At 37.3% G+C, this 27,104-nt stretch overlaps 3 protein-coding genes across 3 annotated transcripts; 2 read left to right on the top strand and 1 right to left on the bottom strand.

Moving 5' to 3' along the window:
* Window positions 1-203: 203 nt before the first annotated feature.
* LOC105792000 (cationic amino acid transporter 6, chloroplastic) lies at window positions 204-3,194 on the top strand. Its single transcript, XM_012620351.2, has 5 exons — window positions 204-658; window positions 769-991; window positions 1,314-1,644; window positions 1,745-1,973; window positions 2,608-3,194. Exons 1-5 carry the CDS (start codon window positions 271-273, stop codon window positions 3,153-3,155), a joined length of 1,719 nt encoding a protein of 572 aa, XP_012475805.1. The 5' UTR covers window positions 204-270; the 3' UTR covers window positions 3,156-3,194.
* An 825-nt stretch (window positions 3,195-4,019) lies between these two features.
* On the bottom strand, window positions 4,020-5,321 carry LOC105793397 (protein FIP2). Its single transcript, XM_012622309.1, has 4 exons — window positions 5,295-5,321; window positions 4,918-5,104; window positions 4,355-4,744; window positions 4,020-4,261 (listed from the first exon to the last, which is right to left on the bottom strand). The coding sequence occupies exons 1-4, from the start codon at window positions 5,319-5,321 to the stop codon at window positions 4,020-4,022; spliced, it is 846 nt and encodes a 281-aa protein (XP_012477763.1).
* An 18,741-nt stretch (window positions 5,322-24,062) lies between these two features.
* LOC105793396 (protein ACCELERATED CELL DEATH 6) lies at window positions 24,063-26,279 on the top strand. The gene is made up of 3 exons (XM_012622308.2): window positions 24,063-24,865; window positions 24,949-25,481; window positions 25,557-26,279. The coding sequence occupies exons 1-3, from the start codon at window positions 24,304-24,306 to the stop codon at window positions 26,202-26,204; spliced, it is 1,743 nt and encodes a 580-aa protein (XP_012477762.2). The 5' UTR covers window positions 24,063-24,303; the 3' UTR covers window positions 26,205-26,279.
* Window positions 26,280-27,104: the final 825 nt, after the last annotated feature.

The raw sequence follows: 27,104 nt of genomic DNA, 5'->3' as shown, positions 1-27,104 counted from the left end.
GTCTTGGGTCTATAAAAGCTGTTTCTGTGTAGGATAGAGACCAAAGGGGTAGAATTGTAAAGATTGAATAATCCCAAGGACAAGTTGGTCTTTTTAATAAAGCTAAAGGCTCTCACCATTTTGGTTCTTTCTCCATCAATCAAAACTTTAGAAAAAAAAAAAAGAATCCAGCAAATATACAATACATAGCCTCTCACTTAAATGCATATTTAAACCCTCACCGCAAGCTTCTTATTCGAAAGCCACAAAGCACTCATTTCCTTCACAAACATGGCAGCCATTCAATCCACACACAACAAAGTTTTCATCTTCAACTACCTCCAATCTCTTTCCCAAACCCCTCATAGGCTTAGAAAGAGAATGCTAGCAACATGGACCCCGGACCAAGAGCTTAACCAAGTCAGGCTAAGGTCTGGTGCTGATATGAAAAGGAAACTTAAGTGGTATGATTTAGTAGCTCTTGGTATTGGTGGAATGCTTGGTGTTGGTGTTTTCGTCACCACTGGCCGCGTTGCTCGCAATAACTCCGGCCCTGCAGTCTTCATTTCTTATATCATTGCTGGAATATCAGCACTTCTTTCTTCTTTGTGTTATACTGAATTTTCAGTCCAGATTCCTGTTGCTGGTGGCGCTTTCAGTTACCTCAGAGTCACTTTTGGTATACCATCATTACATTAATTATATAACTCTTTTTCTTTTTTCTCCATTTCTTGATTGAAAGAGATTAAAACAATATATATACATATATCATCAACTTCTCCATTGTAGGAGAATTTGTGGGGTATTTTGCTGGAGCAAACATACTAATGGAGTATGTATTATCAAACGCCGCGGTGGCAAGAAGTTTTACAGAGTATTTATGCTCAGCTTTTGGGGTAAGTGATCCCAATTCCTGGAGAGTGGAAGTTCATGGATTGCTTGAAGGCTATAACAAGTTGGATTTCACTGCTGTAGCTCTTGTTCTTCTTCTCACTCTCTGTCTATGCCATAGGTCTGGATTTGATCTCTTACTTCAAAAAGTTCTTTTTAATATTTGTTTAACAAGAGAGTAAGTGAGTGAAGTGGAGCATTTATTTTACTTGTCTATTAGTGGCTTGGATAATTGGGTTTTGGTTGTTGGAAAGGAAGTGATTAGTGTCATTGGATCTGTGTTCATTACAAGTTTTTCCAATTTATTATCGTTGTTGTTTTGTTTTATTATGATCAAACTAGCAATTATTACTACTCTTTTCAGTATCTTTTACTCATTGTTGAGCTGCAGACAAAGAAAAACAATAGTTGATGTTCTTTTTTTCTTTTTGTGGGGATTGCAGTACAAAGGAAAGCTCAACCTTGAACCTTATTATGACAATCTTTCATGTTATTTTCTTTGGATTCATCATAATCGTGGGTTTCTGCAATGGGAGCGTGGATAACTTGGTGAAACCAAATGGGATAGCTCCACATGGTATTAGAGGAGTGCTTGATGGAGCAGCCATAGTTTACTTCAGTTACATAGGATATGACTCAGTTTCAACCTTGGCCGAAGAGATCCAAAACCCTTCCGTGAGCCTTCCAGTGGGGATTGTTGGGTCAGTTCTTATTGTTTCAGCACTTTACTGCCTCATGGCCTTGGCTTTATGCATGATGGTTCCTTACAATCAGGTCAATCGTCTAAACTCCATTTTTATTAATGAGGAACAATCGTGATGTATAATTTTATGACATTCTTTTGATATCCATATATTATGATATGAATGTATAGATAGCTGCAAAGGCTTCATATTCAATGGCTTTCCAAAACATTGGTTGGAAATGGGCGGGGAATGTTGTTGGGGCCGGAGCAAGCTTGGGGATTGTTGCTTCTCTCTTGGTTGCCATGTTAGGCCAAGCCAGATACCTATGTGTTATAGGAAGGGCGAGGCTAGTGCCTTCTTGGCTATCTAATGTGCATCCTTCAACAGGCACCCCTTTGAATGCCACTCTCTTTTTGGGTACGTGAATTTTTTCCCCCAGCTTAGAACTCACACTTCACAAAGATTACATGACATAGGAATGACAGCATTAATGGGAAGTGCTTACCTTTTTTTTTTCTTTTTCTTAAAGGAAGGGTTGGTGTGGGATTTGTTGAGAGTTGTTAGGTGATACCCAAAATTTAACCACTAAAATATCTTGATTAGTTTCATCTCTTTTCTATCACTTTTCAACTATAACACTTGTTTTTATTTGATAAATATCAAAACTTGCATAAAAGAGAAAATACACATTAACATTAAACAAAAAAAAGTTTCGTACTTTGCATTTTTAAAAAGAAACATATGTTAATCGGTTGTTGTGAGATATCTCCCTAAATATCATGATGAATTCATGATCAAGGGGAAGCATGCATTTCCATAATTCATGTAGGGGAAGATGCAATGTCTTAGGTTTCAGCTTAAATACTGATGCACATATAGCGAAAAAAAACTAATAAAAATCATACTTCTATCATGTATGATTTAAGAGTTTGATTTTCTTATCCCTTCCTCAAATTAATGAAGCCATTTGCAATAATAAAATAATGCAAAACTTTCCTAGTTAATTGAGAAGAAAAGAGAAAAAGAAATTGATCCATCTCCAATAATGTAGGGCTTTGCACAGCATCAATAGCACTATTCACAGACTTGGACATAGTGCTTGAAATGATCTCGATTGGCACACTGTTGGTGTTCTACCTCGTCGCCAACGCTACGATCTATCGGAAATATGTGATCAAAAGCCAAAACCCACCTCTCCGAACACTGTCTTTCCTCTTCCTCCTCACATCAAGCGCCATAGGGTTCTCCATATCATGGAAACTGAAACAGCAATGGTGGGGTTTGCCTCTATTTGGTGGGCTCATGGTCACAATGACAGCCTTCTTCCAGTACATGGTCCCTTGCATCCGTCAGCCTAGTGAGTGGTCGATCCCCTTCATGCCTTGGCCGGCAGCCATATCTATTTTCCTCAATGTCTTCCTGATGACAACACTGAGTATGCTGTCTTTCCAAAGGTTTAGTGTATGGGCATGTTTGATAACTGTGTTCTATTTGTTGTATGGAGTTCACTCAACTTTTGAAGCAGAAGAGATGGAGAAGGAGTTGGCCATTAATGAAGTGCCCAACTCATCCATCCAACTAACTAAGCTAGATGTTTAACAATTTAAGTTCATAATCGAAACAAGAAATTCAAGCTCCCTCTCATTGGATTCCTGTATTTTCTATCAATTAATCATTTAAAAATTCCATAGTCAAGCTAAGTCCAAATTCAAAGAATGTTACATCTAAATCAACTAACCAAACGGCAGTCTGTCATATAATATTAAATTAAGCATTGTTGCAGTGGGTTTTAATCCGTTCATATGATTCAAGGTTCTGATTATTCGATGTTACATTTGGTGGGATCAGATATAAAATACAACTTTTTCTATGGTACGTTTTGCCCACTTTGATTGGTGAAAACAACTAGTCTTTTCGTCCAGACCTTAGTGGCCCAAACTTTTTGGACTTTTGGGTGTTTTCTCATACCTTTTCTTTTTTCTTTTCTTTAGTGGCCCAAATCACATCAATAACTTACGCTCATTGGCATCGAGAATGGAAAGCTGATTTTACCGTCAGGTCATCATGCCATCCTTGCATCTATTATTACTTCTATGAATCCCTTCATAGGATAGGTCCCCAAAACTTTCAAAGTACTGAAAACCAGAAACCAAATGAAAACTCTCTGTCTTACTTTAAATCAAATTCTCATTCATGCATGATTCAATGGATGAACACAAGCTGAAGTTTTCATCAATGCTCAAAGTCAAACCATCATGAAACAAACCTTGGGGTGCAGCTTTCTAAAATGAATAAAAATACAGAGGCATCTCAATTTCATTGAATAAAAGAGATAATGTAAACTATATTATCTCAAACATTCTTTTTGGTCTCTTATCATATCATCTCCTCGCCGTTCTTCAACCTCATTCATTTACATTAGGCAATACCGTGGAAGTTATTTCTTCTTTTTTTCCTATTCGTCTATTCCAATAATGCCTTGGCAAACACATCCATGATCTTTTGTCGTGACTCAAGTATCATCTCATTATGCTTCATTTCCATCTTCATTCTCGTCTTCTCGATATCCTTCACCATCTCTATCTTCATCTTCTCGATCCTCACAAACCCTTCAGCCAACAACTTAATTGAGGAAACCATCTCCTCCACTGGATCCATGCCCCTCTTGACTCCACCATTACCATTCTTCACTCCGAGTTCTGGCCCTGAACAAGAAGCAAATCCATTCAAACCCCTATAGTCATCACCACCAGGATTAAATCACCTATCAACTACACCACATTTCTTCTGATGAAAACCTCGAGGGACTGAATCCCAAGCACCTGAAACTTTTGCTTGAAACCCCATTCCTTCGTCTACGTACTCTTGCAAATCGTTATCGTAATCATAATTGAGATTAGAGCTACCATGATTCTTTGGCTTGAACCCTAGGTTCATACAACTCTTATCACCTGAGGTCTTGAGAGGAGCCTTCCCAAGTCCAACACTATCAATACCTTGACTAAAACTATGATGAAAATCAGTCATAGAATCATAACCATCTCTAGTTCCACCATTAATCTTAAATTTTTTAATTCCTTCAGTCACAGAATCCCCGTTATCCTGCAACTTCACCCCATACCCACCTCCAATTTTGTGATCAAAATAAAAGATTGAACCATACCCACCATTTAAACAATGATCAAAACCTAGATCAAACCCAGATTCCCATAAATCTTTTCATGATTCTTCAATTTCCAGCAAAACCCGCCATCTTTATTATAATAAAGATTTTCTTGATCAGCAGATCCGTTGACCGACACAGGTACGAAATTCATAGAATCAAGCAGAGGAAACAAGTCCCACGAAGAAGAGAACTTGCCTCGGTTTTTAAGGCTCCGTTGCTTTTCCGCACGGAACCGCTGCCTCAGCTGTTCCATCTTATGACGGCATTGAACGGACGATTTCATGGTTTCAGGACCAGAAGCGAAGGATACAGCGGCAGACACGGCTCCCCAGTCGGATGCCTTGAGGTTCTGGCATCGAAGAACGAACCATTTTGATAGAAGCTAGAAAATCCAATAGAAATTTGAAAGAGAGAACGGAGTTTAGAGAAGAAAAAAAAATAGAAGAAGAAGAATTCTGTTTCATTCCATTCATTTCATAACTGCCTTACTCATGCAATTTCAGCTTAAGAAGAAAAAGAAATAACAAACATATAACGTGGCAAAAACAAAATAACAAAACTCGTCGTATTACTAGCGTGCAACGCTCCGTTTTACCCATTATTTCCTCAAATCCCAAAACGCACCGTTTTATAACTTTCTAGCTCGTATCAATACCACCCTCTCAAACTCAATCCTTGTCCTCAATGATGAAAATGAGGAAACTTCGCCTGTAATTCAGTCAAAGACTCCCAAGTTGCATCTTCTGGAAAAGAGTCTACCCACTCCACAAGAACTTCGGTGACCGCTTGGTTCCCTCTTTTCACCATCCGCCTCTCAACGATTCTGACCGGTTCCTTTGGTAAAGCACCATGAACCTCTAGCAAGGGTAAGTGGGGTTGCGAAGGAGCTGACCCGATGAGTTTCTTCAGTTGCGATACGTGGAAGGTTGCATGGATACGAGATCCCGGAGGTAGCTGCAAGGTGTACGCTACTTCACCAACTTTCTTAAGCACGGGAAAAGGTCCATAGTACTTAGGGGATAGCTTTTGATTGAGGACTTTCCGGACAGTGTGTTGTCTATATGGTTGTAACTTCAAGTAGACCCAATCTCCAACCTTGAAACTCCTCTCACTCCTATGCCTGTCTGCCAATTGTTTCATGCGCCCTTGAGCCCGTTTTAAATGGAAATGTAACAATTTCCTTGCAGCTTCACGAGCTTGCAGACTCATATCAACAACAGCCACCGAAGAAACTCCAGCAAGATATGGTAGGTGTGAAGGTGGAGGCTGCCCATAAAGAGCTTCATAGGGTGTGAGATGAATGGAAGAATGGAAAGAAGAGTTATACCACCATTCCGCTAATGGTAACCACCGGAACCAATTGGTGGGAGTCTCTCCAGTCATACATCGTAGGTAGCTTTCAAGGCAACGATTCAACACCTCAGTCTGACCATCCGTTTGTGGGTGGTAGGCTGTGGACAACAATAGCTTAGTACCCGCCCGATGAAATAACTCCTGCCAGAATTTGCTCACAAAAATTTTATCTCTGTCTGAGATAATCGAATCTGGCATGCCATGAAGTTTGTAAACATGGCTCATATATTCCTGTGCCACTTCCTTAGCTGTATAAGGGTGAGTTAAACCCAGGAAATGACCGTATTTAGTTAAATGATCCACCACTACCAAAATAAAATTTTTCTTACTCGACAAAGGTAAGCCTTCAATGAAGTCTAAACTGATGACTGGCCAAGCTCGACTAGGTATAGGCAAAGGTTGGAGAAGCCCCGGAGAAGCCACAGACTCGCTCTTTCATCTTTGACAAACCGAGCATTCACGAACCCACCGTTTCACATCCATAGTTAACCACTTCCAGAATAGCAAACTTGTCAACCTTTTCTTAGTAGCTTGTACCCCCGAATGACCACCCACTGCACTAGCATGAAAATGCTGAAATAATTGATGTCTCAGCTGCATATTTTTTCCCACCATGATTTTTCCCTTCCGACGCAAGAATCGGCCATCCCAAGAAAATTTGTCACATTGACCATTGGCTTGTTGTAACCCTTGAATGATTTTATTCAGCTTCCCATCAAGCGTATATTCTTGTTGTACCTTATTCTTGCTACCCTTCCTATATGATATCTCAAAATCATACCCAAGCATCTTCGCAACCCAACGTTGTTGAAAGGGAGTGATTGCTGCTTGGTCGGACAGAAAGCGTAAACTTTGATGGTCAGTCCTTATTTTGAAATGTCGCCCCACTAAATACGTATGCCACTTTCTGACTGCTAGCAGTGCTGCTAGCATCTGTTTTTCATAAATGGATAACGCTTGATGTCTGACTCCCAAGGCTTTACTAAAGAAAGCTACGGGTCTCCCTTCTTGTTGTAATACTGCCCCCACACCGATACCACTGGCATCCGTTTCTACAATGAATTCAATCTGAAAATTCGGTAGAGCTAACACAGGTGAAGTGCATAAGGCTGTTTTTAATGCTTGAAAAGCTGCAGTGGCTTGGTCCGACCAGCCCCACCCATTTTTCTTTAGCAACTCTGTAAGTGGTCTGGCCAACACTCCATAACCCCGAATAAACCTCCTATAATACCCCGAAAGACCAAGGAAACTTCTCAATTCCTTAGCTGACTGTGGAGTCGGCCAAGCTGAAACGCATGCTACCTTCGAATGATCCATAGCAACAGTTCCTTCAGAGAGTACATGGCCCAAATATTCGACTTTGGCTGTTCCAAAATAACATTTACTCTTTTTAGCGAACAAATGTTGTTCCCTTAGAACCAAAAGAACCAATTCCAAGTGCTTCAAATGATCATCCCATGACTTAGAATATACGAGTATATCATCGAAGAAAACGAGCACAAATTTCTGCAGCCATGGTTTAAAAACACTGTTCATGAGAGCTTGAAAACTAGATGGGGCATTGGTGAGGCCGAACGGCATAACAAGGAATTCATAATGCCCCTCGTGTGTTCTGAAAGCCGTCTTAGGAATGTCAGATTCCCACATGCGTAGTTGATGGTATCCAGACCGTAGATCCAACTTGGAAAACACACGAGCTTCCCCCAACTCATCCAGTAACTCTTCGATTATGGGAATAGGAAATTTGTCTTTAACAGTATGTTGATTTAACTGTCTATAATCAACACAAAGTCTCCAGCTACCATCTTTTTTCTTAACCATCACTATCGGAGAAGCAAACGAACAGTTGCTGTCCCTGATGATACCCGCCTGTAGCATTTCCTGGATTAGTCTCTCAATTTCTCCCTTTTGAATAGCCGGATACCGATAGGGCTGAATTTTCACTACCATACTCTCATCCTTCAAAGGAATCTTATGATCATGTAAGCGAGAGGGAGGTAATCCCTTAGGTAACTGGAAAACATCCGCGAAAGCTTCCAAAAGCTTTTGAAGCTCACTTTTCGCTTCATCCCCTCGAGAGTTGAAAGCATGATTTGTCTAGCGGAGCTCAACACCATTGCATAGGGCCCCAAGGAGTGCCCCACTGTCATAAAACACTTTGAATTTGAGTGCAAACTATCGATCGCCAAGGCACCAGGGACAATTCCCTGTATTATGCAAACTTCATTCTTGAGCGTAAACTGCATGGTCAACGAACTAAAATTCCAAACGATGTCACCTAAAGAAAGTAACCATTGAACCCCAAGCACCATGTCACATCCCTTTAATGGTAAAATCATGAAGTCCGTCTCAAACTTACGATTTTGAACTTCCCATAACACCCATTTACAGACTCCCCTAGTGAACAGCGATTCCCCATTTGCCACTGACACTCTTAGCTGCGCTTGATGCATTATAGGTAAAGATAGGCGATTAACCAACCTAGCATCTATGAAATTATGGGTGCTCCCAGAGTCAACCAAAATAATAGCTAAGAGAGAGCCTACCCGAGCAGCAACTCTCATCGTATTATAGCCCTACATACCGGTGAGAGCATGTAATGAAATTACCGGTGACTTTGGTGGTTCGTCCTCCAAATTACTCTCTTCCAACTGATCCGAACATTCCTGGAATTCCTCCGCTTCACTGTCAAAAAGAGGTTCCATCAACAACTGATATAGTTGAGATTTGACGCACTTATGCCCCGCTTGATACTTGGCTCCACACCAAAAGCATAAACCCTTCTGTTTTCATTTTGCCATTAGAGCCGGGGAAATAGAACGAGTGGTTGGTTTGCTGACAGGTGTATTATGACCCAATTGACTAACGGAATTTGCTCTTGTTAGAGTGGAAGAGAAACCCGACGCCACAGAAGAATTAAACAGCGATCGCGATGAGTTATGCATAGGAACAGAATATTTTTTTGCTGAGCCCGAAAGTAATACTTCTATCTTCCTTGCGAGCTGGAATGCATCTACCAACGTGGAGGGTTCGAACAAATCCAAATAGTTCCCGATTTCAGTCTTCAAATTACTGATGAAAATGCTAAGGGCATAGGATTCTGGTAGATGTAACTGATTCAATAACCCCACAAAGGAATCCTGGAATTGCTCCACCGTGCCCTGCTGCTTAAGATTGACCAGAGCTTTCATCGGATCTCCATACTGTCCAAAACCAAAACGGTTTTGTAAACTTTCCAAATAAGCCGGCCATGCTAGCGTGTGAAGACCTCCATTTCGTCGCGAATAGAAGTGGTGCCATTCTAGGGCTCTACCCTCCAGATGCAACATGACGACACGAACTTTGTCAGAATCAAATATGCCTTCCGCCTCAAAATATTGTTCCAGCTTAGTTAACCACCCCCGAAAATCCGAACCATCAAAGCTGGGACACTCAAGATAACGGCTAACTTTTTCTGATTTCTCCAGTGTATGAGCGGTCGTACCCCGGTGAAAACTAATCCCATCTACTAAATTCGATCCACCTCCCAAATCCTTAGCAGGAAACCCCAGAGGTCCTCCCAACACTCACTTCCCTTTGTCCTCATTCACCGATGCCGTAGGACCCACCTTAGGGTGGCCGATATATTGTTCCAAAAGGGTCTACAAGTCAGTACGAATTTCTTTACGAAACTCTTGAAACTTGGTCTCCATTTGCGTGTCCAACTTAGCCTCTAAACGACCCATTTCTGCCTACAACTTGGACATGTCCTGCTGAACACTCCCTATCTCATTTTGTAACCTCGTAGAAATCCCATCACCGGCCATTGACAAGATCGGAGAGCTCTGATACCTTTGATAGAAGCTAGAAAATCCAATAGAAATTTAAAAGAGAGAACGGAGTTTAGAGAAGAAAAAAATAGAAGAAGAATTATGTTTCATTCCATTCATTTCATAACTGCCTTACTCATGCAAATTTCAGCTTAAGAAGAAAAAGAAATAACAAACATATGATGTGGCAAAAACAAAATAACAAAACTCGCCGTATTACTAACGTGCAACGCTCCGTTTTACCCATTATTTCCTCAAATCCCAAAACGCACCGTTTTATAACTTTCTAGCTCGTATCACATTTTTCCTTGTAAGCCTCAATCAACACCAGGGTTTCCTCCTTGCTCCAGCGGGGCAGAGCAACGCGCTGTGTGGCGGTAGCGGAGTAGGACTGCGGGGTTGCCATACGGGTAGATAAGTTGGGGATGGATGTAGGATAAAGGGAAAGAAAATGAAAGCGTAAGTTGGGAAAGAAGAGAGCATTTGTTTGTTTTAGGAGGGAAGAAAGGTAGTGAAGGCAGTTGGGTGATGAGTCTAACGTGCCAGAGGGAAGCGGTGGAGAAACACGCAAGGAGCTTTTTAGCGGTACCAAACTAGTTAACGGCCAACTAATCTAAGTGGCTGAGCCTGAGCCCACTCTGCCTCTCTTTGTTTGTCTATCTCAGCGTCATCTAATCTATTGCTATTGGTGGATAGTGAAAGGGTTTGTTGCGTTGGTGGGCGGAGATAAAAATGAATTTATGAAAAATTAATAAAGGTTTTAATGTGTGTATTAATGTTTTTTTTTTAAGTTTTATTCCCCACTTATATTATATTACAGTGTGCAAAAGAGTTGGTAACAAATGAAACTAGAGAATACAATGAAGCCTAATGATTGTTTATGTTTTGCAATAACGAAAATAGTCCACTAAGTATCTTGAGCAAAGTATAACAAGGTTATTAATTTCTATAAATAATTTTTGTAGTAATTCTTTATTGATCAATCTAAGAATATAAAAGATGGTAAGAGAATAAAATAATTTTTTATGTGTTTTCCGGTATGTCATACAAATGAATTTTTTTCCTATTTATAAGAGGTCTAATGTTTTTTATAGGGACATAACTATCCAAATGGATAGTTATATTTTTAGCAATAAATATAATTATTTAATAGATGTCTACTTGAATAATTATGACTATTTGTTAATATTCACGTGACTTAACTTTTGGTTTCTTATAACTTTTTATTTGCAACTATTGGAAGACTATATATATATTGAAAATGTTCCGATAATCTCCCCTCCTCCATTTTCAAAATATTATAGATTTTGATAACCTTGGAAATCAATTGCATAAATGAAGGTGTCTTACGATTGAACCTTCACTTAGTGAAAACATGTTAGAGTTAACCGAAATTGAATGGTAGACCATACTTTGAACCAGCTATTCCATTTGATTAACCGAACACATCTCACATAATGATTTCAACATCAATCAATGCACAATTTCTAGGGATACTATTATGGTCATATGTCTATAACCTTTTTTCATGAGTATTGTCAGAACCAAGCCCTTGAGCTCTTAGAAGCAGCCACACTTCTACTCACATAGGTAGATTTCATCAAAAGTGTTCTCGTAATTATAACACTTTACCATATTTATGTTATGATTCTATTAAGAGTATAATATTTATCCTTCCCTTATCATTACGGGTACCTAGCATTTTTTCCCTTAGGATGGTATATTATATATTATATAGTGCTAGCAGTCACACACTAATGATGTACTTGGTATCATTGAACTCAAGACTTAATGTTATACCAAGCATTGAGTTGAGTTTCCATCATGGGTGACTGTAACAGTTCGTTTTAGTAAAATCAGAATAGTGGTTTCGGGACAACAAATCTGAAGTCAAAAAATTCGTTAAGAAATTTTAACGTTTACATGTTCAATTTGATGAAAAGGACTAAATCGCGTAAAGTGTAAAAGTTGTGTTCTACTAGCTAAAGGTATTAAATAGCTATAGAAATTTAAAGTGGAGGTCCTTATATGGTAATTTTTAAAGTTAAGTAAGGGTAATTTAGTAATTAAGTAATTAAAGATAAAAATAAAATAAAAGACAAAACTATCATCTTTTTTGTACATGCATGAACCAAAAAATTTCAGCAAGGAAGAGCCATGGAAGCTTGAAAATTTTGCCTAAGTAAATCCTTTGTATGTAAAACCTATCCCGTTTCTAATGATTTTTATGTTTTTGGGATAGTTGTAGCTTAACCTAGCTAACTAAGGGAATAATTTTCAAAATGGTTGGAAGTCTAGGGTTTTAACATGAGAGCATTTTAGTTGTTTGTGAAGTTTAATGGAAGAAAATGAATCTTTGTTGGGAGTTAAACAACTTTTGTTAAGTGATTTTTAATAAAATTGTTAATTAGGGATTAAATTGATAAATGTAAAAATTTTGTGGTAAATGTGTGAAATTGTGAAATTTCTGGGCTGCTATAAACATATAATAAATTTTGCTAGGCTTGTTTAGGGGTGAAATTGCATGAATTTCATTTTACAAGCCTAGGGACAAATTTGTAAAGAAGTCAAAAGTATAGGGGCAAAATGAAAAGTTTGCCATAACATGATTTTGGATTGAATTGAATAGAATGTGGTTTAAATTAGTTAAATTTGATTATATATATATCAAGAAAAGCAACGTATGGAATTATATCGGGGAAAAGATAAAGTGTTGGAGTAATCAATCGAATTTTTTCATATAAATTCGAGGTAAGTTCGTATGTTTAATAAGCATTAAATTATATGTGTTTTAAATGCTTTATTATTTCATTCTTAATGATACGACTCCACAAAAATACTCGACGAAGTTTCAGCGACTTATGGATCCCGGTTGAACCTTAGAAATAGATAGGATACAAATGACATGTCATTAGGGGTTACCGTGTTTTTGGTGCTGGTCTCGTACGTCCTACCGATGGCTGATTTTTTGGCATGTGTTGCGGTTGCTTTACAGCCTGTCTAAACAACACTATGTAGCTACGTCTTGACTGGCAGCTTGTGTGAACAGACCCAATTATGGCTCGATAGAGAGCATTGATATAAGATATGAGATCGTAGTGGTTTTGACCATGTGTTGGCACATAGTGTGTGAGATACTCGCGTATCCGATAGTATTCCAAATGGTTCAACGGGCATAGTGTTGTTACAAGGATTATATGAGTTCTATATGAACTAGTACAGATATTTATGTGAAATACGAGAAGTGATATATATTTGACATATGAATATATGGCTAACATGGTTGATGATTATGTATTAGGCTTTTGGGCCAAAATGGAGTTATTTTATACCTTAATTTTACTTACCTAAATTATGGTTGAATGGTAAGTTGTATTTTTAGTTATACGAACTTACTAAGCTTAATTGCTTACTCTATTTTATTTTTCATGTTTTATAGTGGTTTGGAAGTTCGTTCGGATTGGAAGTTGTCGGAGATTGCATCACACTATCAAACGCTTATTTTGGTACATTTGACAATATATTTTGGTTAAAAGGCATGTATAGGTCATTTTGGCTCATGGTAGGCTATATGTTTTGTTGTGTTTTAGCCATTTTAATTGGCTTGTATTGTGGACATACCTTTTGTTATGTAAATAGGTAAATAACCTTATTGTATGTGGTATATGGTTGCCATGTGAATGTCTTGGTTGTGAATTGGTAGTTTTGGTAGCAAATAGATGAGATTGATAAGTGGCATACATGTTAAGTTTTAGGCACAAAGATGCATATATGTGTTTGACCATTTAGGTAGATTTTGGAGACATATTTGGCATGTAATTAAGTGGTTAATTGAAGTGCCTATAAGTATCATGGTTGTATGTGGTATTATAACATGTTATGAGCTTGATATTGGTTGGTTTTGAATGTCTAATTATGTCTTGTTTATATGCAAATTATTGTGTTTAGGTTGGTACCATTTTAGGTGAGAAATATGGCCTGGAAAATGGTCTATTTTTGTCCACACGGCCTGGCGCACGGGCGTGCGGTTTGGCCGTATGACCCAAGTCAATGAGTTACACGGGTACAGACATAGGCTGGGATACGGTCAGGTGTCCTTATTTTGAATGCCCACACGGGCGTATGTCCCTTACACTTTAAAAAAATTCAATGTTTTCTAAAAATTTCTTGAGTACTCGGTTTAGTCTCGCTTTGTTTTTTATGTTTATTTTGGGCCTCGAGGGCTCGTATTAGGACTATATGATTGATTATGAATGTTTTTTTTTACTTGAATGTGAGATGAACATGAAATGTCTGTTTGTTTGATTGTAAGTTTGGGAAGCCTATCAAATCAAGAAGAAGCTAAGCTTTCAGGCAATGGAGGTATTGGTATCAGAGCTACGGTTTAGTCAATTCTCAGACTAATGTAGTGTATATGAGTCTAGTTAAACATGTCATTATATAACATGTGATAGTGTAATATCTCCTGATAGTTTTCAAATCATGTTTTCATATAGTAATAGATTCTAACCGAGCAAACTTCGATGATGTAGAAAGAAATGCGTCAGCCTCCGTTCGTGGAGTAGCATCATCTGAATCGAAACTCGTATCTGAGGGTCGTAGAGGAGAAGCTAAAGAAGTCTTTTTCCAAATGATGAACGAATGGTTCACTGAGTTTGTCCAAACTAATCCGGCTACTCAGCAACCTCCACCTCTACCTTTTCCCCAACCAGTTCCCATAACTCCTCAAGTCAACAGGAAAATCGTATCATTCATCATCAAATAAATCGAAGGATTTCCATAATTGTTCGACCGCTTCAGTAGGGTGTCCTAATAGAGATCGTGGAAAGCAACACGCAAGTTTAAAAGTTCAAACTACTTCATAGTAAGCATTGGTAGTGTTAAGGCCAAGAGACCTAAGTGTCCTCGGTGTGGTAGGCAACATTTTGGTGAATATCGGATGAATGACAGAGCCTGTTTCAGATGTGGCTCACAGGAGCATTTTATTCGGGACTGTCATGAGTTACCTGAAAAAATAAACTTCAAACTACTCAACCTAGCAATACAGCTGCAAAAGGGATATCACCCCGAAATACTGGAAATATAAGTGGTAGTCGAGGTGCAATAAAGGATTTTATTATGAGATCCGAGGCATGGGTGCCAGCCAAAGCTTATGCCATTCGCGCTCGCGAAGACGCATCGGCACCAGATTTATCACCGATACTTTTTCTCTCTATAACACTAATGTAACTGCTTTGATTGATCCAAGATCAACCCATTCTTATGTATGTATGAATTTAGTATCTAGTAATAGTTTACCTGTTGAGTCCATTGAATTCGTGGTTAAAGTATCAAACCCATTCTTATGTCTTAATTGATAAAGTTTGCAAGAATTATCCTTTGATGACTCGAGATTACAGTTTTCTGGTCGATTTGATGCTTTTATCGTTTAATGAATTCGATGTGATTTTCGGCATGGATTGACTGACATTGCATGATGCTGTTGTAAACTGTAGACGAAAGATTATTGTATTAAAATGTCAAAACAGTGAGACTCTTTGTATCGAAACAAATAATTCGAGTGGGTTGCCTATTGTGATATCGGCTATGCTAGTACAGAAATATGTGAGAAAAGGTTGTAGTGCTTGCCTTGCATACGTACTGGATACTAAAGTGTCTGAATCAAAGATTGAATCAGTGCCAGTAGTTTGTGAATATCCAGATGTGTTTCCAGAAGAGTTCCTCAGGTTGCCACTGATCAAAGAGGTTGAATTTACCATTGGGTTAGTACCGGGAACATCACTGATATCGATAGCTCCGTACAGAATGACTCTTACAGAGTTGAAAGAGTTGAAAGCTCAGTTGCAAGATTTAACAGATAGAGGTTTTGCACGACTGAGTTTCTTGCCATGGGGTGCACCAATCCTATTCGTAAAGAAGAAAGATGGATCACTGAGATTGTGTATTAATTATCGACAACTCAACAAAGTTACGATCAAGAATAAGTATCCATTGCCACGAATTCCTAATTTGTTTGATCAGTTGAAAGGTGCAACGATATTTTCGAAGATTGATTTATGATCCGATTATTATCAATTGCGGGTTAAAGATTCGAATGTGCCAAAAATTGCGTTCATAACAAGGTATGAACATTATGAATTTCTTGTGATGCTGTTTGGGTTAACTAATGCCCCTACAGTATTTATGGATTTGATGAATAGAATCCTCAGATCGTATTTAGACAGATTTGTCGTTGTATTCATTGATGATATCTTAATATATTCCCGAGACGAGTCTGAGCATGCTGAGTATTTGAGAATTTGAGAATTTTGTTATAAACTTTGTGAGATAAACAACTATTTGCTAAATTCAGCAAATGCGAGTTTTGGCTCCAAGAAGCTGGATTTTTAGGACACATTGTATCAGCATATGGCATCAGAGTTGATCCGAGTAAGATTTCAATAGTTGGTGATTGAAAACCACCAAGAAACATATTTGAAATCAGAAGTTTTCTGGAATTAGCTGGCTATTATCGAATATTTGTAAAAGGGTTTTCGATAATAGCTACACCGATGACGTGATTATTACAGAAAGATGTGAAGTTTGAGTGGTCTGATAAATGCCAACAGAGTTTTAACCAGTTGAAAGCACTATTAACCGAAGCACCAGTTCTGGTTCAGCCTGAGTCGGGTAAAGAATTTGTAATTTTCAGTGGTGCGTCATTAAATGGTTTGGGATGTGTTTTAATGTAAGAAGAAAAAGTGAAAAGAATTATCCGACACATGACTTAGAGTTGGCTGCTATTGTGTTTGCATTGAAAATTTGACGACACTATTTTTTTGGTGAAAAATGCCACATATTTACCGGTCACAAGAGTTTGAAGTATCTAATGTCACAGAAAGATCTGAATCTAAGGTAGCATAAATGACTCGAACTATTGAAAGATTATGAGTTAGTGATTAACTATCATCTAGGAAAGGCAACTGTAGTCGCGGATGCTTTGAGTAGAAAATCTTTGTTTGTTTTACAAGCGATGAATACGCGATTGACCTTGTCTGACGATGGCTCGATCTTAGCTGAGTTAAAAGCTAAACCGATGTTTCTACAGCAAATCTGCGAAGCTAAAAAATGTGATAATGATTTGCAAGCTAAGCTAGTACAGTGTGAGTCGACTTCTGATTCTGAATTTCAAGTCAGACCCGATGACTGTTTATTGTTCCAAGGTAGAGTTTGTGTACCGAAGAATCTAGAGCTTATACAAAATATTTTGCACGAAGCTCATAGTGGTAGCTTGTCTGTTCATCCGGGGAGTAATAAGATGTACTGTGATTTGAGACAGATGTACTGGTGGTTGGGTATGAAACGCGACATTTCTGACTGTGTCCAAATGTTTAATTTTTCAACAGGTCAAAGGCGAACATCAAGTGCCTTCAAGACTATTATAGCCAGTGATGATACTAGAGTGGAAATAAGATAGAATTACGATGGATTTCGTATCGAGGTTACCCCTATCTCCGAAAAAGAAAGATGCTATCTGAGTGATCGTTTGACGAAGTCTGCATATTTTACTCCGATATGTACAGACTTCTCACTTGACAAATTAGTTGAATTGTATATTTTTGAGATTGTCAGATTACATGGAGTGTCTGTCTCCAATATTTCGGATAGAGATCCTCAGTTTACATCACGATTGTGGAAGAAGTTACAAAAGGCTTTGGGTACACGGTTGCATTTTAGCACTGCATTTCACCCTCAAACCGATGGTCAATCAGAGAGATTGATTCAGATTCTTGAAGATATGCTTCGTTGCTGTATTTTAGAGTTCAAATGCAACTGGGAAAAATATTTACTGTTGGTTGAATTCGCGTATAATAATAGTTTTTAGTCGAGCATAAAAATGGCACTGTATGAAGCTTTACATGGTCGTAAATGTCGAACTCCATTATACTGGACCCAGCTTAATGAGAAAAAGATACACGGGGTAGATTTGATCAGAGAGATTGAAGAGAAAGCGATAGTGATTCATGACATTTTGAAAGCCGCTTCAAATCAACAGAAATCTTATGCAGATTTGAAACGTAAAGATATTCAATTTCAGATCGACAATAGAGTGTTTCTGAAAGTATCACTATGGAAGAGGATTCTTCAATTTGGTCGCAAAGGGAAATTGAATCTGTGATTTATTGGGACGTATGAGATTATCGAGAGAATAGGGCCAGTGGCATATCGACTTGAATTACCGTTAGAGTTGAAAAAGATTCATAATGTATTTCATGTATCTATATTGCGGCGGTACATATCAGACCCTTCACATATAATTTCTCCGACACAGGTTAAGATTCAACCCCACATGTCGTATAATGAAGAACCAATCAGAATTTCGGCACGAAAGATTAAAGAGTTAAGAAACAAAAACATAGTCTTAGTAAAGGTTTTATGGCAACGTCATGGGATTAAGGAGGCTACTTGAGAACTCAAGGAAACTATGAGAAAACAATACCTTAACTTATTTTCTTGTAAGATTTTCGGGGACGAAAATTTCAAAAGGGGGAGAGTTGTAACAACTCATTTTTAGTGAAATCAGAATAGTGGTTTTGGGACCACAAGTCTAAGGTCAAAAAATTTATTTTAACATTATTTTGCAATCTACAGCGTGATAGTATTATAGCATAAAAATTTCGTTAAGAAATTTTAACATTTACATGTTCAATTTGATGAAAAGGACTCAATCGCGTAAAGTGCAAAAGTTGTGTTCTACTAGCAAAAGGTATTAAATAGCTATAGAAATTTAAATCGGAGGTCCTTATATGGTAATTAGACCGTTAATTGAGTTAGTGGATGTGCATGGCTTGGTAATTGAGCAATTTTTAAAGTTAAGTAAGGGTAATTTGGTAATTAAGTAATTAAAGATAAAAATAAAATAAAAGACAAAACCATCATCTTTTTTGTACATGCATGAACCAAAAATTGTCAGCAAGGAAGAGCCATGGAAGCTTGAAAGCTTTGCCTAAGCAAATCTTTTTCATGTAAGTGAAAACTTATCCCGTTTTTAATGATTTTTATGTTTTTGGGATAGTTGTTAAAAATGACATGTCTTTAGGGGTTATTATGTTTTGGGTGATAGTCTCGTACGTCCTACCAATGGTTGAGTTTTTGGCATGTGTTGCGGTTACTTTACCGCTTGTGTGAGCAGCACCGTGTAGCTATGTCTTGACTGACAGCTTGTGTGAGTAGACCCAATTATGGCTCGATAGAGAGCATTGATATGAGATATGAGATCATAGTGTTTTTGACCACATGTTGGCACATAGTGTGCGAGATACTTGCGTATCCGATAGTATTCCAAATGGTTCAACGAGCACAGTGTTGTTACGAGGATTATATGAGTTCTATATGAACTGGTACACGTATTTATGTGAAATATGAGAAGTGGTATATATTTGACATATGAATATATGGCTAACATGGTTGATGATTATGTGTTAGGCTTTTATGATTATGTGTTAGGCTTTTGGGCCAAAATGGAGTTGTTGTTTTATACCTTAATTTTACTTACCTAAATTGTGGTTGAATGGTAAGTTGTATTTTTAGTTATACGAACTTACTAAGCTTAATTGCTTACTCTGTTTTATTTTTCGTATTTTATAGTGGTTCAGAAGATCGTTAGGATTGAAAGTTGTCGGAGATTGCATCACACTATCAAACGCTTATTTTGGTACCTTTCACAATATATTTTGGTTAAATGGCATGTATAGGTCATTTTGGCTCATGGTAGCCTATATGTTTTGTTGTGTTTTAGCCATTTTAATTGGCTTGTATTGTGGACATACCTTTTGTTATGTAAATAGGTAAATAGCCTTATTGTATGTGGTAAATGGTTGCCATGTGAATGCCTTGGCTGTGAATTGGTATTTTGGGTACCAAATAGATGAGATTGATAAGTGGCATACATGTTAAGTGTTAGGCACAAAGATGAATATATGTGTTTGACCATTTAGATAGATTTTGGAGACATATTTGGGATGTAATTAAGTGGTCAATTAAGGTGCCTATAAGTATCATGGTTGTATGTGGTATTATAACATGTTATGAGCTTGATATTGATTGGTTTTGAATGTCTAATTATGTCTTGTTTATATGGAAATTATTGTGTTTAGGTTGGTACAATTTTATGTGAGAAATATGACTTAGAAAATGGTCTATTTTTGTCCACACCAGCAGAGATATGGGCGTGTGTCTCAACCATGTGTGACACACGACCAGGTGACACGGTCGTGTGTCCCCTGTAATTTCTAAATGAAGCAAGTTAATAGCTTAACACGACCTAGCACACGGACGTGTGGCTTGACCATGTGGCACAAGTCAGTATACCCTTTAATTAGCACACGGGCGTGGGAGGCCATTTCGAAGGGTACACGGTCTGGCACACGAGCGTGTGGTCTGGCCATGTGACCTAAGTCAGTGAGTTACATGGGTACAGACACAAGCTGGGACACGACCGTGTGTCCTTATTTCGAATGCCTACACGGCCTGACCACACGGGTGTGTCACTTTGAAAATTTTCAATATTTTTTGAAAAGTTTCTTGAGTGCTCGGTTTTGTCTCGTTTTGTTTTTAATGTTTATTTTGGGCCTTGAGGGCTTGTATTAGGGACTATATGATTGATTATAAATGTTTTTTTACTTGAATGTTAGATGAACATGAAATGTCCGTTTGTTTGATTGTAAGCCCAGTAATGCTCCGTAACCCTATTTTAGCATCGAATACGGGTTAGGGGTGTTACATTTAATAACTTGTTTCTTATAATTAGCAAGTTTTGCATAATTTTCAATATAGTCCTTTTTAATCAATTAACTATCGAAACGTTAAAATTTTTCAACGAAACTTGAATACTATATTAATAACATACTGTAAATATTTATAAAAATTTTTACGGCTCAATTTATAGAAATGAGGTCTCGGTACCTTATTTTCTAAAACCAATTGACCTAATAAATTATTATAAAACATAAATTACCAATTCAAAATCTTTCTAAAACCACACTTGACTCCTAATTACTAAATAATAAAATTTATGAGCTTACTCGTCAGATTTGGTGGCCTTGAACCACTATTTCCAACACCACTGAGAATTGGGCTATTACAGATATAAATGAGTAAGACCATGGTTGAAAAATACAATGGTATCAAGGTAAATTGGACTAAGACCATAACTAAAAGACGCTATGGCTTCCTAGTTGTCCACCAGGACGGTAAACACAAGAAATATGAGGTGTAAGACCATAGTTGGACTATGACAACCTAGGTAGTCTGACGAGATGTTAAACACGAGATAGTCCATCAGGACGATAAAAATGGGGCAATCTAGTGGGACATAAACACAAGGTTATCCGTCAAGACATTAAATATGGTGACTAGAGAGTACCCAGTCAAAGTTTGGCTATAGCAATGAGTAAAGGTCCAATAGGACAAAGAGCCTAAAAACTGCTATAATGAGAAAAAGAGAATCCAAGTATAACTCAAGCAAAGGATGCTAAACATTCACCAAGAGAGGGATAGCCTAATTGGGTGTAATTAACACCGATAATACCACAGGGAAGTCCGCCAAAGACACAAGGGCAGAATGCCACTGTATGGCAACAATGAATACGGATTAGTGGAGATTTAAAAGTTACCATTGGTCGTTCGACGACTAAGAGCAAGACAAACAGTTGAACAAGACCAATTAGTAAAGTGTGGATTCGTCTCAATAAAAGGGCAGCCCAGTAGATGGTTTAGCCCTGTAATCAGAATTGAGAATGTTGAATAGGTTGAGGGTAAAATGGGAAATTTAAAGTGTGGCAAAAATTAGGTCCAACTTATGATGGGCCTTTACGGATAAGCCCACACGTAAGTCTAAAGTAGAGGATGAATCCGCCAAAGGTAAATTGCAAAAGTAAGGGAAGGTCTAGACCACGTCAAAAGAAAAAAAGGAATTGTGAACATCCACGATGAATATGGAGTTTAAATCTCTCCTTAAAACTTCATTTTGGAAGTCTTGTATTTTTTTAGATCATATCGCAAAATCTTACTAAGTCCATTTAGAACTTACAAATTATCTGCATATTGCAGGATAAAAATTCAATGTGTGAATCGAGTGGAGAGACCAAGCCAAACAACTCCAATTACAAGAGAAGCATGGATATTGACCTAGTATATATATAAAGGGGCACCCATAGTGGCTTCGCCTAAGGGTTTTAGTTGTCATTTTATGTTTTCAAGTCTTAGTCCAAAACTTTTGTAATTTATTGATGAAAATGAAACTGTAAAGTTTTATCATGTAACAATATGAATTGATTAAGTGATTTAATTCAATAAAGAAATTTTCAATAAATAATTCGGGTTATTGCGACAATCGATGCTGGACTCAACGAATGGGTTGGGCATCGGGTGTTATAATTTTTCTTATAGTCATATTAGAGGACCATCAATTGTCCAATCAATTGACTATAAAATTTTACATTTATTCACCCTTCACCATGGACATTATCAATTATTTTCTGACTATGATCAAAATCATGTCTATCACCTAAATAGGTCAAATAGCATTAATTTTTCTATTTTTACACTCATGAGAGTTTTTATTCATGACTTACAAAGTAAATTTTAAATTTTACTACATCTCAAAATTTTATAGAACTATGAGATTATAGACCATATCCAAGTCTTATATAAAAACCACATGCACCATCGTAAATATGCACAAGATAATCTTAATTTCAAATATATTATTATCATGTTATATATTCTCACTAGAAGATTTTATACCGAATAGCAATCTTATTATATAAGTCAATGCTTTCCACTATTCTACATTGATTAGAAAAATTAACGATGCATATGCATATGACTTATTTCATTTCTAGTCAATTTCTAGTCAAAACCACTTCTAGTCCAAACTTTATAACATAGAATAAAAATATGTAATCATATATAAAACTCATTTAGCTTATGGTTATTTAACAAAAACAACAACCAAAATTATTTATATTATATGATCATCTACAAACTTTCATTTTAGCAATGAAAATGATGTCTCATCAATATGATCCAAATTCTAGTTACTAATATCATGATTTAAATAAATAAATAAATAATATCATATCTCAAATTAAATATATATCATAAAAAGAACGAATACCTTTGTACTAAAAATTCACTCACAAATTGGATGGAATGAATTAAATTATAAGTTCAACTCCAACCAAACATCTATATATAATGTACCAATAAGTACATAAGTGCCTTTTTTTAAATCATACCTTTTCATATTTGGAAGTTTACCAAATAGATATGGTTATTTGGACTTCAAATCTTGAACAAACATATGTTTTCGCTTAAGGCACCAACTGAAACATTATTAACTTTCTCCTTTTCATGATATAATATATATATTATATAATTCTATATCAATTATAATCATGCATATTAAAATGTCATGCATACAAGGAACTAGCGTTTGATTTTTGTCAAGTAATTGATGCATAATACACTCACATCTTTTGCATAACGCAATTTAATGAACACATAATAATTGAAATCTAATTCATGCAACACAAGTAAAATAATAAATTTAACATACTTCTTCGTGGCAATAAATATTTTTTAAAATCAAAATATGACGTGATATGATCCTCATAGGACCATGTTTATACTATCAAGTGAATGTGTGGTAAACAAACACACGACTTTATGCCAAAAAGACGTAGATTGAGGAGAAAATAATTTAAAATTGGGCTTAACATCTCATTGCAGAATCAAAAAAGGTGTGGGAGAGATGAGTAATTTGGCAATGAATTTGTAGATTTCTTAGTTAACAAAAAAGCAGGGGACGAAAACATGTTCCATGCTTATTTGGTCAAGTCATGGATCATCAATGCTTTCCAATTAATTTTCCTTTTTTTTAATGCATCAATCATTCATTCACTGCAGCAAAAGATGATGGGTTGCTATTATTTAACGGCGGCGTTCATAAAGTAAAGAAAATGTTGTGGAGAAAAGCTGATGACACAACTTAAAGGTAATTAAACCTTATCTTTATCGACTATTTTTAACATTATGTACTCAACTGTATCAACAATGCTTCGTACAAGTAGGAAGTATAAGACTACGTAAATAATTGGTGAGTGATGAGTTAATGACAGCCGTTGGAAAAAGGGTCATTAATTGGAGTGACACCATTTCTCTTTGTTTTTGAGGGGCATGGTTTAGTCGTCTGTCATTTTCAATCTTACAGAAAAGCACTCTCTTTTGCACAAGATTATTACTAGCTTTAATCAGATTCTTTGTGGAAAATATCAGTAACAAGCTAACAACATTTTCCCATTATAAAACTTCTCTTGTATGTGAAGACCAGAAATACACCAAAACATCACTCTTTTGCAGAATCAAGAAGGCTCCCATGGATCAACGGTTGCTCAAAGCTGCTAGATCAGGTGATATTAATATAATCAAGCAACTTTCCGATGCGGAAGGCGGTATCCTAGGTGGAACAACGCCTCAAGGGAACACCGCTCTTCACATGGCTGCAAGATTCGGGCATGAGAATTTGGTACAAGAGATAATGAAGAGGCAACCTAGCCTTGTTCTCAAGAGTAACCTCAAAGGTGAGACCCCCGTTCATGTTGCAGCCAGGGGTGGACATTGGCGAATCGTTCTACTCTTCAGAGACTCTGGCTCAAATGGTGTTTACATTGCGAGAGTCAGAGATAATTATGGTAACACACCCTTACATTGTGCTGTGAGAAATGATCATTATCTGGTGGTCTGGAGATTGGCGGATAAAGACCGAGAATCGTTGCTGTTGGTTAATCATACCGGGGAATCTCCGTTGTCTATCGCTATTGATCTCAAGTTAGCAGTCACTGCCGAGGCAATCATCGGTTTAAATCGGTCCACTCTCGAGTACAGAGGACCCAACGGCCAAACCCCTTTGCATTGTGCTGTCATAAGACGTGATTTACGTAAGGCTTTGGTTCCTAACAGTCTTGATTATTATATAGCATGCTTTTTTTGTTCATATTTAATTCCTATGGTATGAAAACAGATATCATGCGGAAAATACACATCAGGAAACCAAAACTCATAAAAATGCAAGATGAAAAGCAGAGGACACCCCTTCATTATGCTGCGGCCTTGGGTGAATATGAGATAATCAAGTTATTGCTTGAATGGGATATTTCAGCTGCATATCAAGGTGATGACAATCAACAAATACCTCTCCATTTGGCTGCTGAGAATGGACAAGTAAACTTGTTAAAGATATTGCTCGATCCATGCCCGGACACAATCGAGTTAATGGATAATGAGCAACAAAATATCCTCCACTTTGCAGCCAAAAATGGAAACATTGATGCTGTCTCATTTATATTGAAGTTGCCTGAAATGGAAGACTTGGTTAACGCTGCTGATATGAATGGAAATACTCCATTGCACCTTGCAGCCAAGAATTTCCACAGCAGCATTGTTTACATTCTAACAAGGAATTCAAAGGTTGATATTAGGGCAATCAATAAATCGAATGAGACTGCTCTAGCTGTCGTGCAATCGTCGGATGACCATGGAATGGAACTACAAAAGGTAAACATAAATCTAATCCTATTGTTACATGTTACGCATACTAGATTATACTTATGCTCCTTCCTTGTACTGCAGCACTTGACGTTGAAGGCACTAAAGAGATCTTATGCAAAGAGGGCTGTTAATCCCAAAGATGTTGTTGATAATGTACAATTCAGTTATGATGAAGTAGAAAAAGTAGGGGAAAGAGGGGGTAAGAAAAGCAGAGAAATGGCTCAAATAATCTCAGTGATGGCAACACTAATAGCTACATTCACATTCACTGCTGCATTCACTATTCCTGGAGGGTTTATCAGTGATGGTCCAGATGAGGGTATGGCAATATTGATTAAGAAATCAGCTTTCAAAGCATTTGTCATCACTGATACCATTGCCATGACTTCGTCCATGACTGCTGCAGTTATGGTTTTCTGGTCATCATCACGCCGCAGTAGCGAGTCGTTCATGGACTCACTCCCTTTTGCCATCGGGTTGACATGGATCGCACTTGTGGCAATGGCATTAGCATTTGTTACTGGCTTGTTTGTTGTGTTGTCTAAGAACCTATGGCTTGGTATAGTGGTTTGTGTGATCGGTTGTGCTGCACCTGCCATGCTTTACATATTTGCACCACTGTTCCTTCTTGTGTTTGATCGATTGTCCTCCACTCGAGCTCGTCGACGGAATATTGTTGAAGATAACCCATTTTTGTTTGTTTTCCGATTGGCAAAGATGATATCTTAAATGGGTTCTTTTTCTTTTAACTTGTAAAAAAGCTGTAAATTTGAGGACTTAAGTATCACTTTTTCTTTGTCTAAAGTAACTGGAAATGCTTTGACCTTCTAGTATCTTGTTCCTGAATGGAACCTGGATCGAGCCATTTGAACATGTAAAAAGAGGCAGATTTACGGACCAAAAAAGAAAATGGATTCAGGTAGGGAAGGATCGGAGGATTGAACCTGACGTGAACCAAACACGCAACCTTCTGCTGTGGAGTCAGACGCGCTACCATTGCGCCACAAATCCCCTGTTGATAAGGTGCTCCATTTATATTATTTTACTCTTAATAATGCAAACTTATTAGAATCCACATTGAGCATATATGGTGGTTAAGACATCACGATCTTTGCTCATTTTTCCAACCCTAATTCGCTCAGTGGGGGTGGAGAAGATCAAGTTTGGAACCCCCTACGTCCTTTTCCAACAGCTACAATATACCACTGTATTTGTCTCGTTGCAACCTGTTGTTAAAATGGGATCTGTCGGCACGAAACAGATAAGGAGAAGAAAAATTTTTAGATGAAATTCTTGAATAACCAAGGAAAAAAAAGTTGCTGAATGTTCAAAAGGTATTTTTTAAAGAAGAAGAAAAACATCAGACCTTTATTAGTATTGAGTTTGAAAGTCCAAGAATATTTTTAGTTCAGTATACAAATCTAATCCAAATTATCAATTAATATATGTTGGATTATTTACAATGGATAATAATTAATCCTTGCATAACCAAACATGAATTCTCACATCAGTGACCAAGCAAGAAGGCTAGCAGTGCTCCACCTTCTTGAAAAAGAAAAATATTTTATTTAGTTTTTTTTATAATTTATAAAATTTTAAATTAATAATAATAAAATTACACTTCACCCC

Source organism: Gossypium raimondii, chromosome 8 (assembly GCF_025698545.1).
Source record: "Gossypium raimondii isolate GPD5lz chromosome 8, ASM2569854v1, whole genome shotgun sequence".
NCBI lineage: Eukaryota > Viridiplantae > Streptophyta > Magnoliopsida > Malvales > Malvaceae > Gossypium > Gossypium raimondii.
This window is presented reverse-complemented; position numbering and strand designations above follow the sequence as displayed.

Coding starts and splice junctions, on each gene's coding strand:
- LOC105792000 (XM_012620351.2), top strand. CDS start 271: ATGGCAGCCATTCAATCCACACACAACAAAGTTTTCATCTTCAACTAC. Junction 1,645..1,744: donor TGATGGTTCCTTACAATCAG/GTCAATCGTCTA, acceptor ATGAATGTATAG/ATAGCTGCAAAGGCTTCATA. Junction 1,974..2,607: donor GAATGCCACTCTCTTTTTGG/GTACGTGAATTT, acceptor CCAATAATGTAG/GGCTTTGCACAGCATCAATA.
- LOC105793397 (XM_012622309.1), bottom strand. CDS start 5,321: ATGGGTAAAACGGAGCGTTGCACGCTA. Junction 5,105..5,294: donor AAACGGAGCGTTGCACGCTA/GTAATACGACGA, acceptor TGGATTTTCTAG/CTTCTATCAAAATGGTTCGT. Junction 4,745..4,917: donor ACGGAGCCTTAAAAACCGAG/GCAAGTTCTCTT, acceptor GGTTTGATCTAG/GTTTTGATCATTGTTTAAAT.
- LOC105793396 (XM_012622308.2), top strand. CDS start 24,304: ATGGATCAACGGTTGCTCAAAGCTGCTAGATCAGGTGATATTAATATA. Junction 24,866..24,948: donor TGTCATAAGACGTGATTTAC/GTAAGGCTTTGG, acceptor GTATGAAAACAG/ATATCATGCGGAAAATACAC. Junction 25,482..25,556: donor ATGGAATGGAACTACAAAAG/GTAAACATAAAT, acceptor CTTGTACTGCAG/CACTTGACGTTGAAGGCACT.